We start from the raw sequence: 18603 nt of genomic DNA, 5'->3' as shown, positions 1-18603 counted from the left end.
TTGGGACTTAGGGATTAGTTCAATTCCTCATTTCATATGTCTCATATGGAAAGGTTTTGAAGAGCCAAACTTTAGAGCTCGAAATTTGAGAGCCCACGAGACATGCCATATATTGTTCATTCTGCCATTAATTTCTATGTTTTATATTTGTTTGCTCAGGATGCTAGTGAAAGCCCTCAACCATCTTTGTTGAGAAACGTGGTTGCAAAGGGAAAAGCAAACTGCATCACTTGCCATGTAGTTTATGAGAGATGAGCTTTGATTTCGGATAGTAACTCCCATTTGCAGCTGTTCCAGTCCAGTTCGCTGGAGACTTACCTGCAGTCTTTGAAATAAGGCACCTCAGACCCTCTCCAACAGTTCTGACTCCAGGAGTCTTGCTTGATTCCCAGACCTGAGTTTTCCTTCCTCTTGTTCCTCATCTTCTAAGTTTGGTCTCTGTTTCCAAGTGCCAGTGCTAGCCATCTGTCCAGGGGCTAGAATGGTGCCCCTAAATCCTACCCTAGTGCCCAGGGCCCTGCTAACTACTGCTAGACTTTCCTGAGGTTGGCATCCTTCTGCAGTCCTCCATCACCACCCCCAGATGCCCATGACTGCTGCACCCCATTCTTCCTTTAGAGTATCTGTCATAGGTGGCATCATGTCCCCCAAAAGACATGTTCAAGCTCCCGCCACTCAGGACCTCAGAATATAACCTTATTTGGAAACTCAGTCATTGCATATTTGGTTAAGCTGAGGTCATACTGGAGTGGTGGGCTCTTAGTCTGGCTAGGGTTGCAGCGGAAACACAGTTGTGTGAAGACACAGAGACAACAGGGAGAATGCCATGTGGTGACGAAGGCAGAGATTGGAGTCAAACAGCTGCAAGTAAAGGAATAACCAAGATTGCCAGCAAACCATCAGATGCTGGGAAGAGTCAGGAAGGTTGCCCTCATATTCCTCTATAAGTGACAGAGGTCAGAAGTCTCCACTGACACCTCAATTCTAGATATATAGCCTCCAGAACTATAGGACAATGAACTTCTGTTGCTCGAAGCCACACAGCTTGTGGTACTTTGTTATGGCAACCCTCAAAAATGAGTACAAAGCCTCACTAAATACCTTGTTCTAAATCCTGTCTCCTTTTGTGTTCGCCTGAAAACTAGCCAGACCTTGCCCAGTTCCACTGAGCCTTCTACTTGGCACAGGTGGCACCACTGCTGTCAACCCCACTGATGACTCCTCATTTGCTCTGTAGTCTACTAATCGAACTCCCCTGACTCAGATGAGTTAGCACTTGAGTGACACTAGAGTGAGAATACAGTTTGTGCCCTTCTCAGATTACTGTGCATGTTAATGGACTGAAGGTGCCCTCTCCAAATTGATATGTCGAAGAGATGGAGGCTTGGGAAGGAAAGCAGAGTTAGACAAAAAAGGGTCATGTGAGCACACAGCGAGACGATGGTCACGTGCAGGCCAGGAGAAGCCCCAGAATGAAACGAATGAAATCCACCTCGTCAGCCCCTTGATCTTAGACAACTCAGCCTCCAGAACTGTGAGAGACACATTTCCATTGTTTAAGGCATCTGGTCTACGGCATCTTGCAATGCCAGCCTGAACAGACTAACACAGCGCATATGTTGCATGCTTCAAACACAGCCAACCCAACGTAGACTGCCATTGGGCTTTGGTGACTGTGTCAGCTTCTTAGGGCTGCCATAACAAATCCCCACAGTCTTGGTGACTTAAAACAACAGAAATTCTTCCTCTCGTAATTCTAGAGGCTGGAAGTCCAAAACCAAAGTGTTATCAGGGCCATGTTTCCTTTGAACGCTCTAGGGGAAAAACCCTTCTTTGCTTCTTCCAGCTTCTGGAGGCTCCAGGCGCTCTTTGGCTTTACTGCTGCCTGATTCCAATCTCTCTGTCATTAAACAGCCTTCTCCTCTCTCTTAGAAGGACATTTGTTCCTAGTTACAAGACCCACTCAGATAATACATAATAATCGCATCCGATGATCCATAACTTAATTATATCTGCGCAGCAGCTTTTTAAATAAGGCCACGTTCACGGGTTCTGGGGGTTAGAATGTGGACATATCTTTTGGGGAGTCACGACTCAACCCACTATGGATGAACTACATGGCCCAGAGAAAAAACACCCAGTGATAAATCTTAACAGAAACAGAACTGGCAATGGAAAATGCAAAAATGATTTATGTCGGTTTCAGGCCATCACCTCGTACTTTGCCTTTATGAAGATTTAAGCCTCTGGAGTTTCCATATGGTCGGAAAGAGAATAACTGCAGAGCTACTGAACTGGAAACTTAGTATTTGATTTTCCACTTAGTGACAGACTAAATTACAAAAGATTGTGAGGCATTTTGTGTATACCCTCTGTTCCTGATTTGCTGAGGTTCAGCTTTGGCAATTTACATTTACAGTGTTCAGCCAATTAAACCTCTCTTATCAACTAAGGGCATTTACAGCAGGGAGGCAACATACAATTAAAGTTCTATCAGTTAGTCGGCTTCCATATGTGCTCCAGCTCTCAATTCCAATCTGTTTCCACACTTCTCTTTTGTATCTGAGGCTTCTTCCTGTGGCTCACCAGTCTGTCCCCAAAGCGGGGGATTTGCAGGGAAAGTTGTTGGTCTGTTAGGACAAATGGCAGAGGAGGGAGATCGCATCCAGGCAAAGCAAAACAAAGGATCCTAACAGGAGTATTCCACAGTCATTTTCAATAGTGCTGTATTAATATTTGTTAAGTTTAATCATTCTGTTGTATTGCATGATATGTGGCTGGGAGATGGAAATATTGATAGCCTTATCTTACCGATAACTAAACTGATGTTACCAAGAGTTGAACTACTTTTCCAAGACCCTACAGTTAATGAGTGGTACACCCAAATCAGCCAGATGTTTTGACAAACTATCTCTAAAGACACCCTCTAAAGGAAGTAGACTTCCAAAATATTTTAAGCAATGGAAGCATCATTTAAAATTAGTTTATAGCTGCCAGGAAGAACTAACCTAAAAATAACACTGATTTGGTTGAAGTTTGCCAAAAATAAATTTTGTTACTGCTAAGAACAACAGAGTCAGTCTTTGAAAACCTTTTAAAATGGAAGAACCACTTATAAAGTGACAGTGACAAGCTTCTGGTTAAAGGCATTTAGTAAGCAAGGATTTTGCCTGAGGCAGAACAACTCACTTTGTGAATTGAGGATTAAAGGCAGTATAGTTTGTCTTTAAAGTTGGCATCAACTTGAGCCCCAAGAGCCTGAGATCTTGTGATTTCAAAAAGCCCAAAGTATTGCAGGATGAAAGGAGAGAAATCTAAATGATTCAGGTTGGCCCGTCCATCCATGCTGACCACAGCCTTGCATCCCAGTACCAGTAAGTGCATTGTGCTGGCAAGAAACTTCTATGTGGAAGCAGTGAAGACCCAAGAACTCAGTCTCTTTAAAGCATATGCTTTGCAAAGAACACTGAAATACCCAGACAGAAAGGCCAAGAAAGAGATATGCCTGTTCAGTCTCTCAAAACATCACCAATGTCTCCAAACCCTTTGAAAAGTCTTTCAAAGACACTCCCAAACTCTTCCCCAAGATACGATGTATTCTTCCCATGGATGATTTACAGCAAGATTTACAGCAAGTAGTTTCTCTACTGCCTCAGTTAATCTTACATAGGGGTGCATACTATATGGGTAATTCCATTTGTAGATGGTTATATACACTGTTTACTCATATTTCCCTGACATTTGTCCAGGAACATAACCAGATCTGCAGCGCTGGTTGTGCACTGGCCAATTCCAGAGAGCTATTCACAAGCACCACAGCGTGAACAATGCCTCCTGGGAAGTCCAGGTGGCCTGACCCTAACTGCTTGTTTCCTATAAGATACATGAGATGAAAGCTTAGAAGCCCCCACTGTCCCGTAATATAATCTTTTTGAAGTGTGAGGGTTGTCTGTTTGTATAAAAATTACCCTACCAGTGCACATTCTGATAATAGGATTTATAGGGGTACTGATACGTATATAAAGATATTTGGACTTTCCTATTTTCACTGGAGGGTTTTGCCTACCCACTACTGATTCATCCTTACTGTTAAATTTATTTTCAGATATTTAATGCCCATAGATCTTAATTCTTGTAACGTGGGGACTACTCACTAATCATTCTTCACTCTTTCTTTTACTACTTTTACTAATGCCTATTGCCTGCAGGAGAAATACCTACATTTCCCCATAGAATAGAAATATTTATACATATTGCATAAATTTCAGTTAATATATACCTTCAAAAATCTGAAATGTGTCTCTGTTTTCAAATTTTCCATACCTTGAATGATACAGGTAATTCTTTCCTTCTCTACATGATCACTAAGCTATTCAGAGTATTTACATATGATATTAGCCAGTTATTCCTGCAATAATGCTATATAAGCATCATACAGTGTAAATCTCAAAATCTCAGTGATCTGCTACATTTATTTATTTTCCTCCTCAAGTGTCTGTAGGACAGTGGGCACGTCTGCTTCAGGCAGTGGGTCAGGGTCAGATTTGCTCCAAGCATCTCCTCATTCTGAGACTAGCAAATTCCCTGAGCCTGTTCTTTTCATGGCAGATGGCAGGAGTACAAGAGGGAAACCAGACTGAGCAAGCACACCTAGAGCTTCTGATAGGAACGATTTCTACCCAAGTTCATTGGCCAAAGCAAATTGAGAACAGTGGAGTAGAGAAGTACCCTCCATCCCAAAGAGGAGCAATTGGAACATCATGTGGAAGAGGGAGTGCTAATTTTATTATTGGCAGGGAGTGAGGAATAATCCAATTGTGAACAATGAGCCACCATGAACAATAATCCACACCGAGTGCAGAAATCTCAACTCTATTCTCTGTCATTTACAGGAGTTGAAATTGATTGGACTGGACATTCCACACTTTGCTGCAGATCTTCCACTGAACCGATGTAAAAATCGTTACACAAACATCCTACCATGTAAGAATGTCACTAGAGCCTATCTTATTCGTGTCTCTCAAAGGCTGACAGACTGTTGCTGCAGATTGATCAGTTTCACCAATCTCTGGCTGAGCCCAGTTGTCGTCTGGATCCTCAAGGCCATCTCTGTGATTGCATTAATCCCATTCATGCTTTGATGTTACTAGATCCCATCCTATGTAGGAATATTGAATTTCTTTGCTTGTAACCGAATTGTGTCCAATGATCTGGGAAGACTGACCATTTGGTTCTCCGGAGATCAAAAATCTTAGCCAAATTAGGATAAGATAACCCGAGCTCTCATAAATTATTTTCAGTCAAATCCCTGACAAGGGAAGGAGGGCAATGTACTAAAATGTCTCCTCTTTCTTACTTCTGCAGAGTCTCTTATTGCTTAGCATTTGTGATAAAAGCAACATTTGAGAAAAAAGTAATATGAAACACTTATAGGGATTAAAATATATTCCAAAGACTTAACTGTCCTCTCTGCCACACTGGGTAGAGGTGCGGGCTGGTGCTGGGAGAAGTGGAAAAGGAAGGAGGGGAGCTGAAAAAGCTCTTGAAGAACTCTCTCCTTGATCAGCCTTCTTGATAAAATCACATAATGTCATCATTATAACACTTCACATCTGTACACATTCCAGAATGTGCTTTTCTCATCTGAAGTCTTAGACTTCACAAAGCCTGTGCAACTCCATCTTCTCTGGATTTCCCCAAAGTAGTGGGTTCTCTGGATGTACTAGGTGACATGGAAATCATGGATTTAGGCTACAAATCTAGCCTTCCATACAACCAACCAGATATTTTAGTTCTTCTGAATATTCTGCTCCTGCACAATGCCCCCAAAACTTGGAGACAAGCATAGGGGAGCTGATGGAGAGGAAACGGTGATTGAGATGTGTTCTTATATTTATTTAAACAAGAAACTAAGATTGAGGTGTGGCTGTAATGTCAGGCTAAAGTAAACTTGATCTACCCTGTCACGGGCTGATCTGACTTGCTATTTGGATAGAGAAGGTCAAGACAATTCTTCTTTCCCTTCTCATTTTTAATATTTCTTTTCTTCTTGTTCTTTATAGATGACTTCAGCCGAGTGAGATTAGTCTCCATGAATGAAGAGGAAGGCACAGACTATATCAATGCCAACTACATTCCCGTAAGTAAAAGACAATAATAAATTTCTTAAAACCAGGCATCCAAATTCTACCTCAGCCAGAATTATTAGGGCTCCAGGGATGCATCAAACAGCCCTAAAGAGAGCCATTGTCCACCTGGCTACCCAATTCGCAGGGACCGTTCCCACTATTCCTCTTCTGAATGACGAATGGGGGGGAAGAGCCTATTGATGAGTAATGTTCGGATTTCTTTGTAAAGATCTGGTGAAAATGAAAGTAAATAATTACACTAAAGATCATTTTTCTTGTGTTGAAACTTCAGTCTTGGCAACCCAACTCAAAGGTCTCCACCTGAGCCCCCTGTGCTTTAAAAATAGTGACTGTTCTTGTAAAAAGAGGTGAGCGTGATTTTATCCGCTTCAGAGAACAGTGCTTACAATCACAAGGACCTGCACGGGTCAGTTACTCTGATTACTTCTTTGATGAAAAAGGGAGAGAACATTACCCAGGTGTGTGATCCTTGGCCAGGGTTATTTCCGGTAAATTTTCAGTGTTTCTTCATTCCTGTGGAATGGCATTTGGTGTTGGCAGTGGCTCCTTAGGTGACAACTTTGTCACTTAATCTTTCAGGGATACAACTCACCCCAGGAGTACATTGCTACGCAGGGGCCACTGCCTGAAACCAGAAATGACTTTTGGAAGATGGTCCTACAGCAGAAGTCCCAGATTATTGTCATGCTCACTCAGTGTAATGAGAAAAGAAGGGTAAGTGCCTAATGGGGCTGTCCCCACTGGCAGCAAAACCAGCTGTAGCCATGGCCTGAGTGTTTCCTATGTACCAGAAACTTCCATTTGCTTCATTTTTCATCCTCACAATAGTATTATACAGTTCTTCAGAGGGAAGTACTTTTGTTTCCCCTAAGTAAACACAGACTGTTTCTTCCTTAGCCTGTTTGTTTGAAAAGGTTTTGCCATTGTCACCTCAGGTGAAATGTGACCATTACTGGCCGTTCACAGAAGAACCCATAGCTTACGGAGACATCACCGTAGAGATGGTCTCGGAGGAAGAGCGGGACGACTGGGCCTGCAGACACTTCAGAATCAACTATGTAAGTCATGAAGCACAAGTTCGGGTACTGTCCTTGTGCTGTGGGGACACCCACATGTCAGGGACCAACCAACCCACCGTCAGGTCAGACTGTGAGCTCCTCAGGCTTTGGAATCCTGCTTTCTTCAAGAGATAAATCCCACTTTTAATGTAGTTATTTCCTATTTCATCCATAATGGTGTGGATGAGATGATTGGCCTGGAGAGCACCAGGAAAGAATAAAATGTCCTCAAGTTTCCATTTCAGGTTAGCCCAGGGCGATAAAAGCCAAGGGGAATTATTGCTATCAGGTACAATTGAGGAGAGAAGTTATCATGACTTATGCTAATTACATGTAAGTATAATTAGGATACATAAGACACACTTAAACTTGAAGCACTTAAACAAGATTTAGTAGTTTGGGTTTGGTTTTGTTTGGCTTTTTCCCTTATTTTTAGATCTGTTTTATTATTATTATTATTATTATTATTATTATTATTTCAAATGTTCTTCTAGGCCTTTTTTTTTTTTTCTTCTAGGCCTTTTATATCATGGTTCCATCCCTCTTAAAATACTATTGATTTCTGAATATTAGTGTATCAGAAAAAGTCTATTTTGCCAGGCCTGCTACCTCTCTGATGATCAGCCTTTGAGCTTATGCTGAATATTTGTCTGCTAGGCTAGGTGCTGACATCACCAGTCACCCCGTTGCCTTCTTTCACACACCATAGCCCCAGAAAAATCAGAGGGCAGTTTTACTAGTGGTCACTTGAACATGCTCTCTGTCGAGGGCAATGTTGAATAGGAAAGTCCTCATTACAGTGTTCTCTGCTTAGAAACAACACTTCCTGGGGTCCTGGGTGGCTCAGTCCCTTAAGCATCTGCCTTTGGCTCTGGTCATGATTCCAGAGTCCTGGGATTGAGTCCCGCACCTGGCTCCCTACTCAGCGGGGACCCTCCTTCTCCCTCTAGCTCTGTCCCTCCTCCTGCTGTGCTCTCTCTCATTCTCCCTCAAATACATACATAAAACCTTTATAAAGGAAAAAAGAAAAAAAAAAGAAACAACACTTCCTAGCTGTATGGGCTGGCAATTGCCTAGCAATTGACCATTGCTTTGTTTTGTAAAGCCTGTGAGCCAAGAATGGCTTTATATTTCTAAATGGGTGAAAAAATCAAAAGAAAAATAATATTTCACCCAAAATAAGGAAATTATATGACATTCAAATTTCAGTGTCCACAAATAACATTTTGATACAGAGCCATGCATTTGCTTACATATGGTGCATGAGTATTTTTGTGCTGCATCAAGCTTGAGAAGTTGAACAGAGACCATAGGACTCTTAACACCTAAAATATTTACTATCTGCCCTTTACGGATAATGTTTGCTGACCCTTAATATGGACAATGGAAATGAAGATTGCCCATATCCATATAGCATCAGCAATCATTAACTAGTCATTTATTGATATTTGCAAGTTAAATCACTTCTTAACCACTTATAGTTAACAATGGCTTTTGCTACAAGGGGAATTTAGGCAAACCCCTAGCAGACCATGCTTCATGCTGTTCCTTTTTTGTTTTTTTTTTTTTTTTGGAAATGGTCATCTCCTCCTGTTCCCTAAACACATTCCCTCTCAGAATTTCAGCTCAAAGATCACCTCTTTTGTTAAACTTTCCCTAACCTCAAGACAGCTTTATTCCTTTCTCTCAGTCTAGTCTCACATAGATTATTCTATCACAGGACATCAGAGATGGTTATAATTGTCTCTCTTCACATCCTCCTCCCCCAGCATGCTGTAAGTTTGGGAAGCAAGTACCCTGTTTTAATAAGCTCTGTAATCCCAACCCTTAGCTACTTATAAAAATCTTTGCAGAATGAATTAATGAGTGCATGAGTGAATGAATGATTTCAAAAACAATAAAGCACTTGGAAAGCGTCACAGATATTCCTTAGAGAAAATATTTGACAATCTGAATGCCATTTGGGCCCCGCTTTCTTTCTTGGCTATTTCAACTGGTGAAAACTGCTGGCAAAGTTCGAACAAATGTTTCTCTGGGTTTGCATTCAGGAGAAAAGAGACTACAGAGCACAAAATAAGGCCTGTTTCCTTGACAAAGTCCCATAGATCATTGTATGGTCAATACCATGCTTCTTGTCCTTGATCTTAAATGATGACCTTTCAATAACAATCATGTGAAGGGCTTGAAACATAAGAATAAAACTTTGAGCCATGGTCTTTTCTGGTCAGATGTGTAGATGGTAGTTACAAGTACTTGGTCCTAGAGTGCCCCCTTTTGGTCATAAACACAAAATCTAAATTTTAAACTTCTGCCAAAAGAAGCTTCTTTTAAGCTATTGCCAAAGAACATTGTGTGAAGCGAATGGATATATTTTTCTATTTGTTTTGATTTTTGTTTACACTCTTTATTCCCTCCATATTGATATATGGAAACTCTCAGAGTACAACCAGATAAAAGTACACGAGTGAGGAAACCAGGGTAAGAGAAAGTTTGGAATGGCTCAGATGTAACAAGAAGGGTTTTCTTGTTTAATAAGAAAGGAAGTAAATGACCATAACACACAATTTGTCACTTTCCAGTGCTTGAAAACTTGGTCTGAATTCAGTAAGAACTGGAGACTCAAGCCAGCAAAAATTTGTTTGTTCCCATTGACGTGTGCCTTGCTATTCGGCTGACAAGGACCACCCTGATACTAAGAACTCCGTCCTGCAGCTATGGAAAGAATAATGACGATTTAAGTGTTTCCTATTTTTGAACCACTTTGTATATTTTAGCCAGATACATTTTCAGATTGATTATGTATATACGCATAAACATAAATATATGTACAAATATATATTGCCCACAATGAACAAGTCTTTGCACTAAGCCTGTAATCAGCCTTTGAAGAGAGTTAATATTTTTGTGAGCTTTTCTGGGCAACCAAAGTTATCTTTGTGCTTAAATCTTCATGGTGTTGAGTTATGGAGTCATTCTGCACAATTTATCATGCTTGGGTTACTCTCTTGCCATACCTCCTGAAAAGGGTAGTGAGAGGAGCCAGCATCTTTGCAGACTTTTGCAAACATGCTCCATGTGTCTAAGAAAGAGCCATTGAAGGCAGTGAGGGAGGCACTGCATGTGGCTGGGGTTGTATAGCCTTAAGCGCCTAGGGGACTGTGGGTCTAGTTGAAGTGCAGATTTATTTATGTTTACAGAATTCTTATTATGTATTTATTCATATATTTTAATTATGCATTTACTTATATTTATATAAATTTTACTTCACCCAAGACCACTGACTCTTTGGAATTCATTTCTCTTGAATACCTGAACCTAACTTTCATTTCATAACCAGGCCAAATTCTTCCAAATTATGATACAGTATTCCATTCATCGAGTGGATTCTAGGTTCTTAGCAAGTTTTAGGGAAGAGGGATGAATTAGATCTCTGTGAGGCCTGGATTTGGAATATTTATGACAGTTGATAATAAGAACAGAACAAATCTTTATGCTTACAAATTAGTAGAGACTAAAGAGGGTGAATCTTGGGGTGCCTGGGGGGCATAGTAAGTTAAACGTCTGACTCTTGGTTTGGGCTCAGGCCATGATCACAGGGCCATGAAATTGAGCCCTGTGTGAGGCTCTGAGCTCGGTACAGAGTCCACTTGAGACTCTCCCTCCCTCCCCCTGCTCCTCCCTGCTTCAAATAAATAAATCTTAAAAAAAAAAAAAAAAGGAAAGAAAGAAAGAGTGAATCCTCAAGGCCCACATCCCAAATGATAATTACTCAGTCCAGAGGGGACAAGAATATATTTGACATATGGGTTAATAATATGAAAAAGATGATACAAAATATACCAACCCACTGGGATTCCCAGAACCAACCATACAAATGCACAGAGCTGGATGGGAGCGCGTGGTGGTAATTATGTAGCAGCAGCGATGATCAGATCTAATAGGTCCCATCCTTCACAGACATGAGCACAGCTAATCCTCACAACAACCCTTGTGATGGGTTGTTTTATAACATCAAAAGGATTCATTTTAGACATGAGAAAACTGGTGTTCAGGGATTTTGTCTTGGGTCAGAGCACAAGACAGAGATTGTCATACTGGTGAGTTTTAAAAGCATAATCTTGGGTAAAATCTATAAGGAACAAGGGAACCAGGATAGGACAGGGCAGGGAAGGAGCACACACAGCTGTGGCTTCAGCAGAATTCTGGTCTCGACTGGGTCCCCCGGAGAGTGCCAAGGGAGTAAATGGTGCCAAGCTGATATGGATGCCACCCTGACATAAGTGGGGAAGGCATTTTGCACCCCTTGTCTCATCAAGAGAACACATCCTTTTGGGCATGCTCCAGCAAGATAGTTCCCTTTGTGGAGGAGAGTGGAGGGGAGGGCACAGCCATATGCTATCTAGCAGCAACTGGAAAAGAGGTGCAGCCTGGTCAAGGGGACCCAGAGGGGGCACCAAAGCACCTTTCAGGGGATCCATGGGCCAAAGCTGATGCAATTGCCAAATGACAGAGTCAGAATGCACACCCAGATGCTTGAGCTCTACAAAGACCTGGATTAGCCTATTTATACTATGCTTTGAAGTTTTATACAATTAGTACTTTTTTCAGGGCCTGCTTTGTGCCAGACACAATCCTCAGAGCTGGAAAGGGAAGGGGCCTAGACGGGGAGGGGCACGTGGCTTTAACTTCTTATGCTGTTAACTGGTGAGCAGCCGTGGAGGCCTGCTCTGGGCCGATGCCCTGACAGATTTTAATGCTTGTGTTGGCTTTTTCTCCTAAAGGCCGATGAGATGCAGGATGTGATGCATTTCAACTACACTGCATGGCCTGATCACGGGGTGCCCACAGCAAACGCTGCAGAGAGCATCCTGCAGTTCGTACACGTGGTTCGACAGCAAGCTACCAAGAGCAAAGGCCCCATGATCGTGCACTGCAGGTAACCTCTTCAGCCGTATTTTCTGTTAAGGCACCACAGGCTTTGCTGTATAAAGGGAAAAGCCCACCATTCTATGTATCCCAGTCACACTGAATTAACGATTACATGAACTATGATTTTTAAAAAATTAACAATTAACTGATATCTTACTAGATATGTCATTTACTTATAATATGGCGTTTCTTATCTCCATTAGCCTATGAGATAGATGTTATTATTCTCATTTTTAGGTTAAAAAAACAAAAACAACTGAGAAGAAGGGAGGCAAAGGGATCCACACACATTCATGCAATAAGAAAGTGGAGGGGTTAGGGCTCAAATCCGTGCCTTTAGGTGCTGTGTGGTATTATCCCAACCTATCAGTGATTCTGAGTGCTTTATAACATGGCCAAATACAAAGTCAGATTAAAAGTAGCAAATCACAACCCTGAATAATATAAATAGACATAAAAACAAGATGAAGGAAAGGAGAAATAAAAGTATTCAGCTCATTAAGATAAACATTTGCTATGATTGCTCTTTGAGATTGTCTCTAAACTTCCAGATGGTTAAGATGAAAAGGGCCTGTATGATCTATTGCATTATCAAAAACAAGGACCACGTGGATTCCTTCGGGAGAACATTGTCTTTGAATTTAAGCTTTCCTTCCTACCAAGTGAACCAAAACTTCATCAAAATCCATCATCGTGACATAATTTTGTTGCAAAATTTTTATGCAACCTCCAAAGAGCAGGGGAAATGAACATGCTCCTATTGTGTGCCCGAGGCAGGAGTGGGGTGACAATGTTAGGGGAGGCATTGACAGCCATGTCAACCTAAGCAAATAAATCTATAATCCTGGATCCTGACCTTGGTGTTTGTGAACTGAATGGCTGGGGGAATGTGTGTGTATGAGAGAGACAGACAGACAGAGACAGAGATAGAGAGAGGAATATGGGTCTGTCTGGAAAGACAAACACTTGATAAGCTACTGAGTTTGGGATCAGGGAGGATATATACTTGGGTCCATTCACTTCACACATTCACAGGTTAAAAGTTTTGCATGACCAAATGACATCTAGTCTCAAATGATTCTTTCTAAGAGCAGAAAATAAAGCTGCTCAACCAGGTGGTCAAACTCCTGGTTCTTTCCAAGCCGGAAGCAGCCACAGTCCTGGATGGGACTTCACAGGTGCTCACCCAGAGACAGAATGTTTTATCTTAGACCAACAAGTCCTAGGAGGCAAGAGTTGTCTGATAGAAAAGCAATCTCTGAACTCAGAGTTTTTAGTATTGAGGTTCTCTCCAGCAAATTCTGGATAAGCACTGGTTTTGACTTTCTCTTTTCTCATTTTACATAATCTATAGTTTGAAACCAGTTGGCGCTGCAGCCTCTGAGTGACTGGAAGAGAAGAGCTGACTTAAACATATAGAGCTGGGGGCTGCTGGTGGGCAATAGTCAGCGCCATTCATTCCTTCCACTTCCCTCCACTCTCTGAGCACTGGGATATGGGGAATGAAGAGACTGCCTCCAGATATCAAATTTGATTTGGAGGCAACTATCTAAAAGTTGGCTGGGAGACCAAAGCAGGCCCGAGACCCACTAGAAGGGCAGGTGTGCTGGAAGGAAGGTCCAGGGGAGTGAACTCAACTTAGGCTTGACCACATGCAAATGCTATAGCTCCAGAGCAAGCGCTGGTGTGTGGCATCTCAATCAGACTTTCCAGCAGAGGGTGTGCAACTAACTCTGAGGCTACACAGAAGGCTGGAACTGTTGTGTGTGTGTGTGTGTGTGTGTGTGTGTGTGTGTGTGTATCAGCTCTCTGAGAGCACAAGCAACTCTCCAGCAAGCTCAGGCTGGAATCCTTACTTTCTGCAGGAGGCAGAGGGGGTGTGGCTAAGGCAGTGCAGACCTGCACGTCTTGGAGGTAGCAGGCCAGTCAGAAATGTCATTGAAAGACACACCAACCACAATCACATACTTCAAAATCAGTTAGGAAAGCATTGTCAAGAATATTTCTTCTTTAACCTCAGAGGTGCTACCTGTAGTTTGGGGGCGGGGAGGGGGGGATTTAGCTGCCAATTTGTTTGCAACCGTGTGAAAGCACTATCTGAGGAATAGGCTGCCTGCATGCTTTTTTGCAGTGCTGGAGTCGGCCGGACGGGAACATTCATTGCCCTGGACAGGCTCTTGCAGCACATTCGGGATCACGAGTTTGTCGACATCCTAGGGCTGGTGTCCGAAATGCGGTCGTACCGGATGTCTATGGTGCAGACAGAGGTAGGAACGGAATCAATATGCATTTTCAGAAATGCCCCGGACTGAGAAACTTCCCATTGTTCGATTTCATGTTTCAAAACAATTGTCTCATTTTTTCCTGCATCTGTTATTCCCAGTTTCTTAGTGTGCATGTTCAAACTGCTTCAAGGTACCCCAAAAATAGATATTAGCCTCTAGAAATCCACTCAGTGTATAGTGCTTGCACCGTTGTTGGCATCATATGCCCTTTGGTAATCCAGAGCATGTGGATGTATCTATAATAGAATAAAACCTCTTTGAACGGATTGAGAGTTCAGTGAAGGTGACAGCAATCTGGGTAAATGCCACCAAGTGGAGACTGTGGAACCGACATGATTGAATTTAAATTTGAAACACTAGATGTGGTTCAATAAGTTTGGCATTAGTTTGTCCTCCATGTGACTCTGTCCCAATGCACTTTTGATGATGATCAGGGGTTGGACTTATGCTTTCTGTTCCCCTTATGATTTTAAGGATTTCCAGCTCCCAACTGAGCAGTGCTGCCAAGTCCCTTGATCTAAGTGAATGGAGTTACCATTGTAACCACATGGGAGCATGCCCAGAAACATCCAGTACTGTGATGTGCTCCCTCCTCCTCCTCTTTGGCCAAGCCCTCTCCTCCCTGGAAGCCTCAGAATGCACTCTGGCTTCAGTGGTAGCCCGGGGCTGCTGTGCACACAGCATCACACCGCCACCCAGCAGCCCCAGGTGTGCACCTGTGTGCCCCCAAATCTACGCACAATAGCTAGTTCATCATCCTAGTCACCAAGTCGTCCTTGCAACTTCTCAGCTTTGAGCATACAATAATCCTTTTGGCTCCAGGAGTGTGTGTGGGAGGAACACTTGTAGAGAGGAAAACAACCTGGCTTGACCTCTGACTCAGTTTCCAAGACATTAAATGCTACCTTAGTTTTCCCCATGCTTTTCCTACTGAGCACCACTAGATGTCAGTGTAACTCAAAAAGCCTGCAGTCGTGGCTCCTATGGGTTTGCCCCACTGGTTTCTCCTCTCCCATTTTTTATTTTTCTCTCCTGTTTCCCCACTCCCATCTGACCTATGCTCCACACTATAGATGATAGATGATTGATGATAGATGATAGATGATGGTAGATTGATGATAGATAGATAGATATAGATATAGATAGATGATTGATAGATGATAGATACATGATGATAGATAGATGATAGATTAGATAGATAGATGATAGATAGATAGATAGATAGATAGATAGATAGATAGATAGATAGATAGATGATAGATGATAGATAGATCTTGCTATATAGCAAGATCATACCACTTTGGAAAGAGTGACCCATTCACATGCACCTGTCTCATTGATGATGTGTGTGTTCGCTCACTTCCTTGAGCCCACTCACATCCCAGCCCTGCTACCTTCTAATTTACTGTGATGGGGACACGAACATGACCTCGTTTTCGTGAGTTTAAAACGTCCTGATTCCCCGGAGAAACGCACTACCTAGTGATTAAACAGTGCTTTATGAATTGGTTCATATTTTTGGTTTTCACTTCCATAAATGTACATGCTAACGTGTGGTTAAAGCTCCCCATTATGTATACTAATCCCCAACCTTCAAAGGGCCACTCCTTATTTTAAGTATTTTGGATCTGATGAATGGTCTGCCTCATTGACTTAATTTATGCCTCTTATGACTTTATAGACTTTGATTATAGCCTGTTTGCCTTTGGCTTTCCCAATTACAAAATCCTAATGACTTTTTAAAAACTACCTTCACACGGCAGACCCTCCATCCAATTCTCAACACCATTATCTTTCCTGGTGCGTGGTAATCGCACCAAACCAGAGCAGCCACCATGTGCCTCTCTGCAGAGCTGAGGAAGTGTCCTGTGTTCTCCCTGACTTTCTGGCTCCACATTTTGGTTTGTTTGGCTTCTTTGTTTATAGTAGCATTTTTAGGTTGACATCTCCAGGGAAACAATCTTTTTAAAGTACAATATCCCTTCCCTGAACTCTTGTGGGAAAACTCAAAGTGAGCAAAAGAGGAGAGGTCACCATAGGTTACTGATTTTTTTCCAACTGTTCCGGCTTCACTCTCGAGTTCCCTCAGGATTCTTCAGTGAATGCTCTCTATTTCGAGTTATTTATTTATGTCTGTTTTGTTATGTCTGGAACATTTTTCCATTTACCTTTGTTCTTCCTGGTTCTTATGCAATTCATGGTTCAACCTGTATTTTGAATATTAGGATTTTCCTAACATCCTCCTTGATCCCATTCATATCGCAGTCCTGCTGCCTTCTACTTTACTGATGCTAATAAGGAAGGAGCAGAGTAAACAAATTTTCTTCGACTTTATCATCCCACAGTGACCCCTTTAACACTAGTGATTTTCAAGAGGCCAGAGTGATTCTCCAGCTGATTTCCCATTTTCTATATAAACCACTAGTGTGTTGTATACCAGGTTCCCTCCCATGATGGGTTTCTAATTTTCCTACCTCCTCTAGACTGCCCGTCATCTCGACTCCACCACCTTGCCCCACTCTAGAAATAGCAGAGCTAACTGATTAAAACAGCCTGCCCTGAGATGCACATTCCCGGCAACAGGCTGCATGGGCCGTGTTTCAACATGCCTTCTTCCCTTTTCTCAGCTGCCTGGGCACATGGTCTGAGCCTCTCCATAAGAGCAGCAACGGGTAGTGAGAGAGTAGGGGTTGGCAGGCCAGGCTCCGTGAGTGGGCCTGGGTCACTTGCGGCCTCTGTACAGCTTCCTTCACCTCTCCTAGCCCCCCGTCCTCATCTGTAAACCATGAATGATGCATTCATGAATTGTTGTAGAGTTTACATGATGTGAATGATATAATCTAAACAAGTACTTTGAAACTGTCAAGTGCTCTATATGGGTGGCATTCACCTCTCTTGGGCTCTCTTCTATTTTTATCAAATGTTTTATTTGATTTCCTCTAATAGGCTTTCCCCGGAAAGCCTTTTTGCTTTGAGCAGCCATCATCCTGCTTAGCAGCTTAGACCTCTCGGGGTCTCTCAGGGATATGTCTGTAAATAGTCTTTTATTTACCTTGCCTGTGGTCCAGCTACTTTTTTCCCTTTTTGACACAAAGTTTGGCCACTGAGTAGTTATGGGTTGAAAAACCAGGTCCTCCCTGGCCCGAACCGTGCTCAGTGCTTGACACAACACCAGAAACAGTGGAGTGATGTGTGACGAGAAGAGGTAGGCAGTTATTAATGTGATATTATCATGAAATAAGGGAATGTATTTTCTCCAAATCTTGTTGAAAATACAGATTAGGCTGATTATCAACCCAGTGAGGTTTGAAGTATTAACCTAACCTTTATAAAGTTGTCATACAAAAGACCCCTTAAATCCTGTGAATAGCATGACTGGCTTTTTTTTTTTTTTTTTTTTTTTTTTTTTTTTAGAGATTCATTTAGTTATTTATTCATGAGAGACACACAGAGAGAGTCAGAGATATGCAGAGGTAGATGCAGGCTCCATGCAGGGATCCCGATGTGGGACGTGATCCCAGGACCCCAGGATCATGCCCTGAGCCAAAGGCAAATGCCCAACCGGTGAGCCACCCAGGTGTCCCTCCACGACTGGTTTTTATGTCAAGGTTATTTCTAATGGTATTACTTATAGAGAAGCTCTAGGGAATAAAGAAGAAAGGTAAAAGATCATGAGGTTACTTGGATTTCATGGCACCAGGACAGCTACTCTCAATATTTTGAGGTATTTCATCTCCATCTGTGTTCAAGTATAACTTTTATATGATTATGCTTATATGCTATATATGCATATACTAATTTTACAGTGTCGTTTTCCACTTAACATTTTGCTATACATATCATCCCAAGTTGTCCAAAACTCTGTAAATCTCATTTTAAAGACTGAAAAATATTTCAGTATAGATCTGTTGTGTCTTATTTAAACCATCCTCCTTTTCTTTTCTTTTTTTTAAAAATTTTATTTATTCATTCATTCATGAGAGACACACAGAGAGAGACAGAGACACAGGCAGAGGGAGAAGCAGGCTCCATGCAGGGAGCCTGATATGGGACTTGACCCTAAGACCCGGGGATCATGCTCTGAGCCAAAGGCAGACGCTCAACCACTGAGCCACCCAGGTGTCACCATGCTCCTTTTCATAGGACAATTAGTTGGATCCTTTTCCACTCATTTATTATCTG

General features: G+C 42.1%; 1 protein-coding gene across 3 annotated transcripts in view; it reads left to right on the top strand.

Annotated features, from left to right (window-relative positions):
* Positions 1-18603, top strand: part of PTPRO (protein tyrosine phosphatase receptor type O) — a 239564-nt gene that overhangs the window by 216255 nt on the left and 4706 nt on the right. For all 3 annotated transcript variants that reach the window (XM_072798871.1, XM_072798868.1, XM_072798870.1), the window contains 6 exons: positions 4893-4983; positions 6063-6139; positions 6729-6863; positions 7085-7207; positions 11989-12143; positions 14268-14403. In XM_072798871.1, the coding sequence (XP_072654972.1) occupies positions 4893-4983; positions 6063-6139; positions 6729-6863; positions 7085-7207; positions 11989-12143; positions 14268-14403 (717 nt within the window). The remainder of the gene's footprint in view (positions 1-4892; positions 4984-6062; positions 6140-6728; positions 6864-7084; positions 7208-11988; positions 12144-14267; positions 14404-18603) is intronic.

The sequence above is a fragment of the Canis lupus genome, chromosome 25, assembly GCF_048164855.1.
Source record: "Canis lupus baileyi chromosome 25, mCanLup2.hap1, whole genome shotgun sequence".
Taxonomy (NCBI): domain Eukaryota; kingdom Metazoa; phylum Chordata; class Mammalia; order Carnivora; family Canidae; genus Canis; species Canis lupus.
The sequence above is the reverse complement of the archived record's forward strand: the minus strand, read 5'-3'. Positions and strand labels throughout refer to the sequence as shown.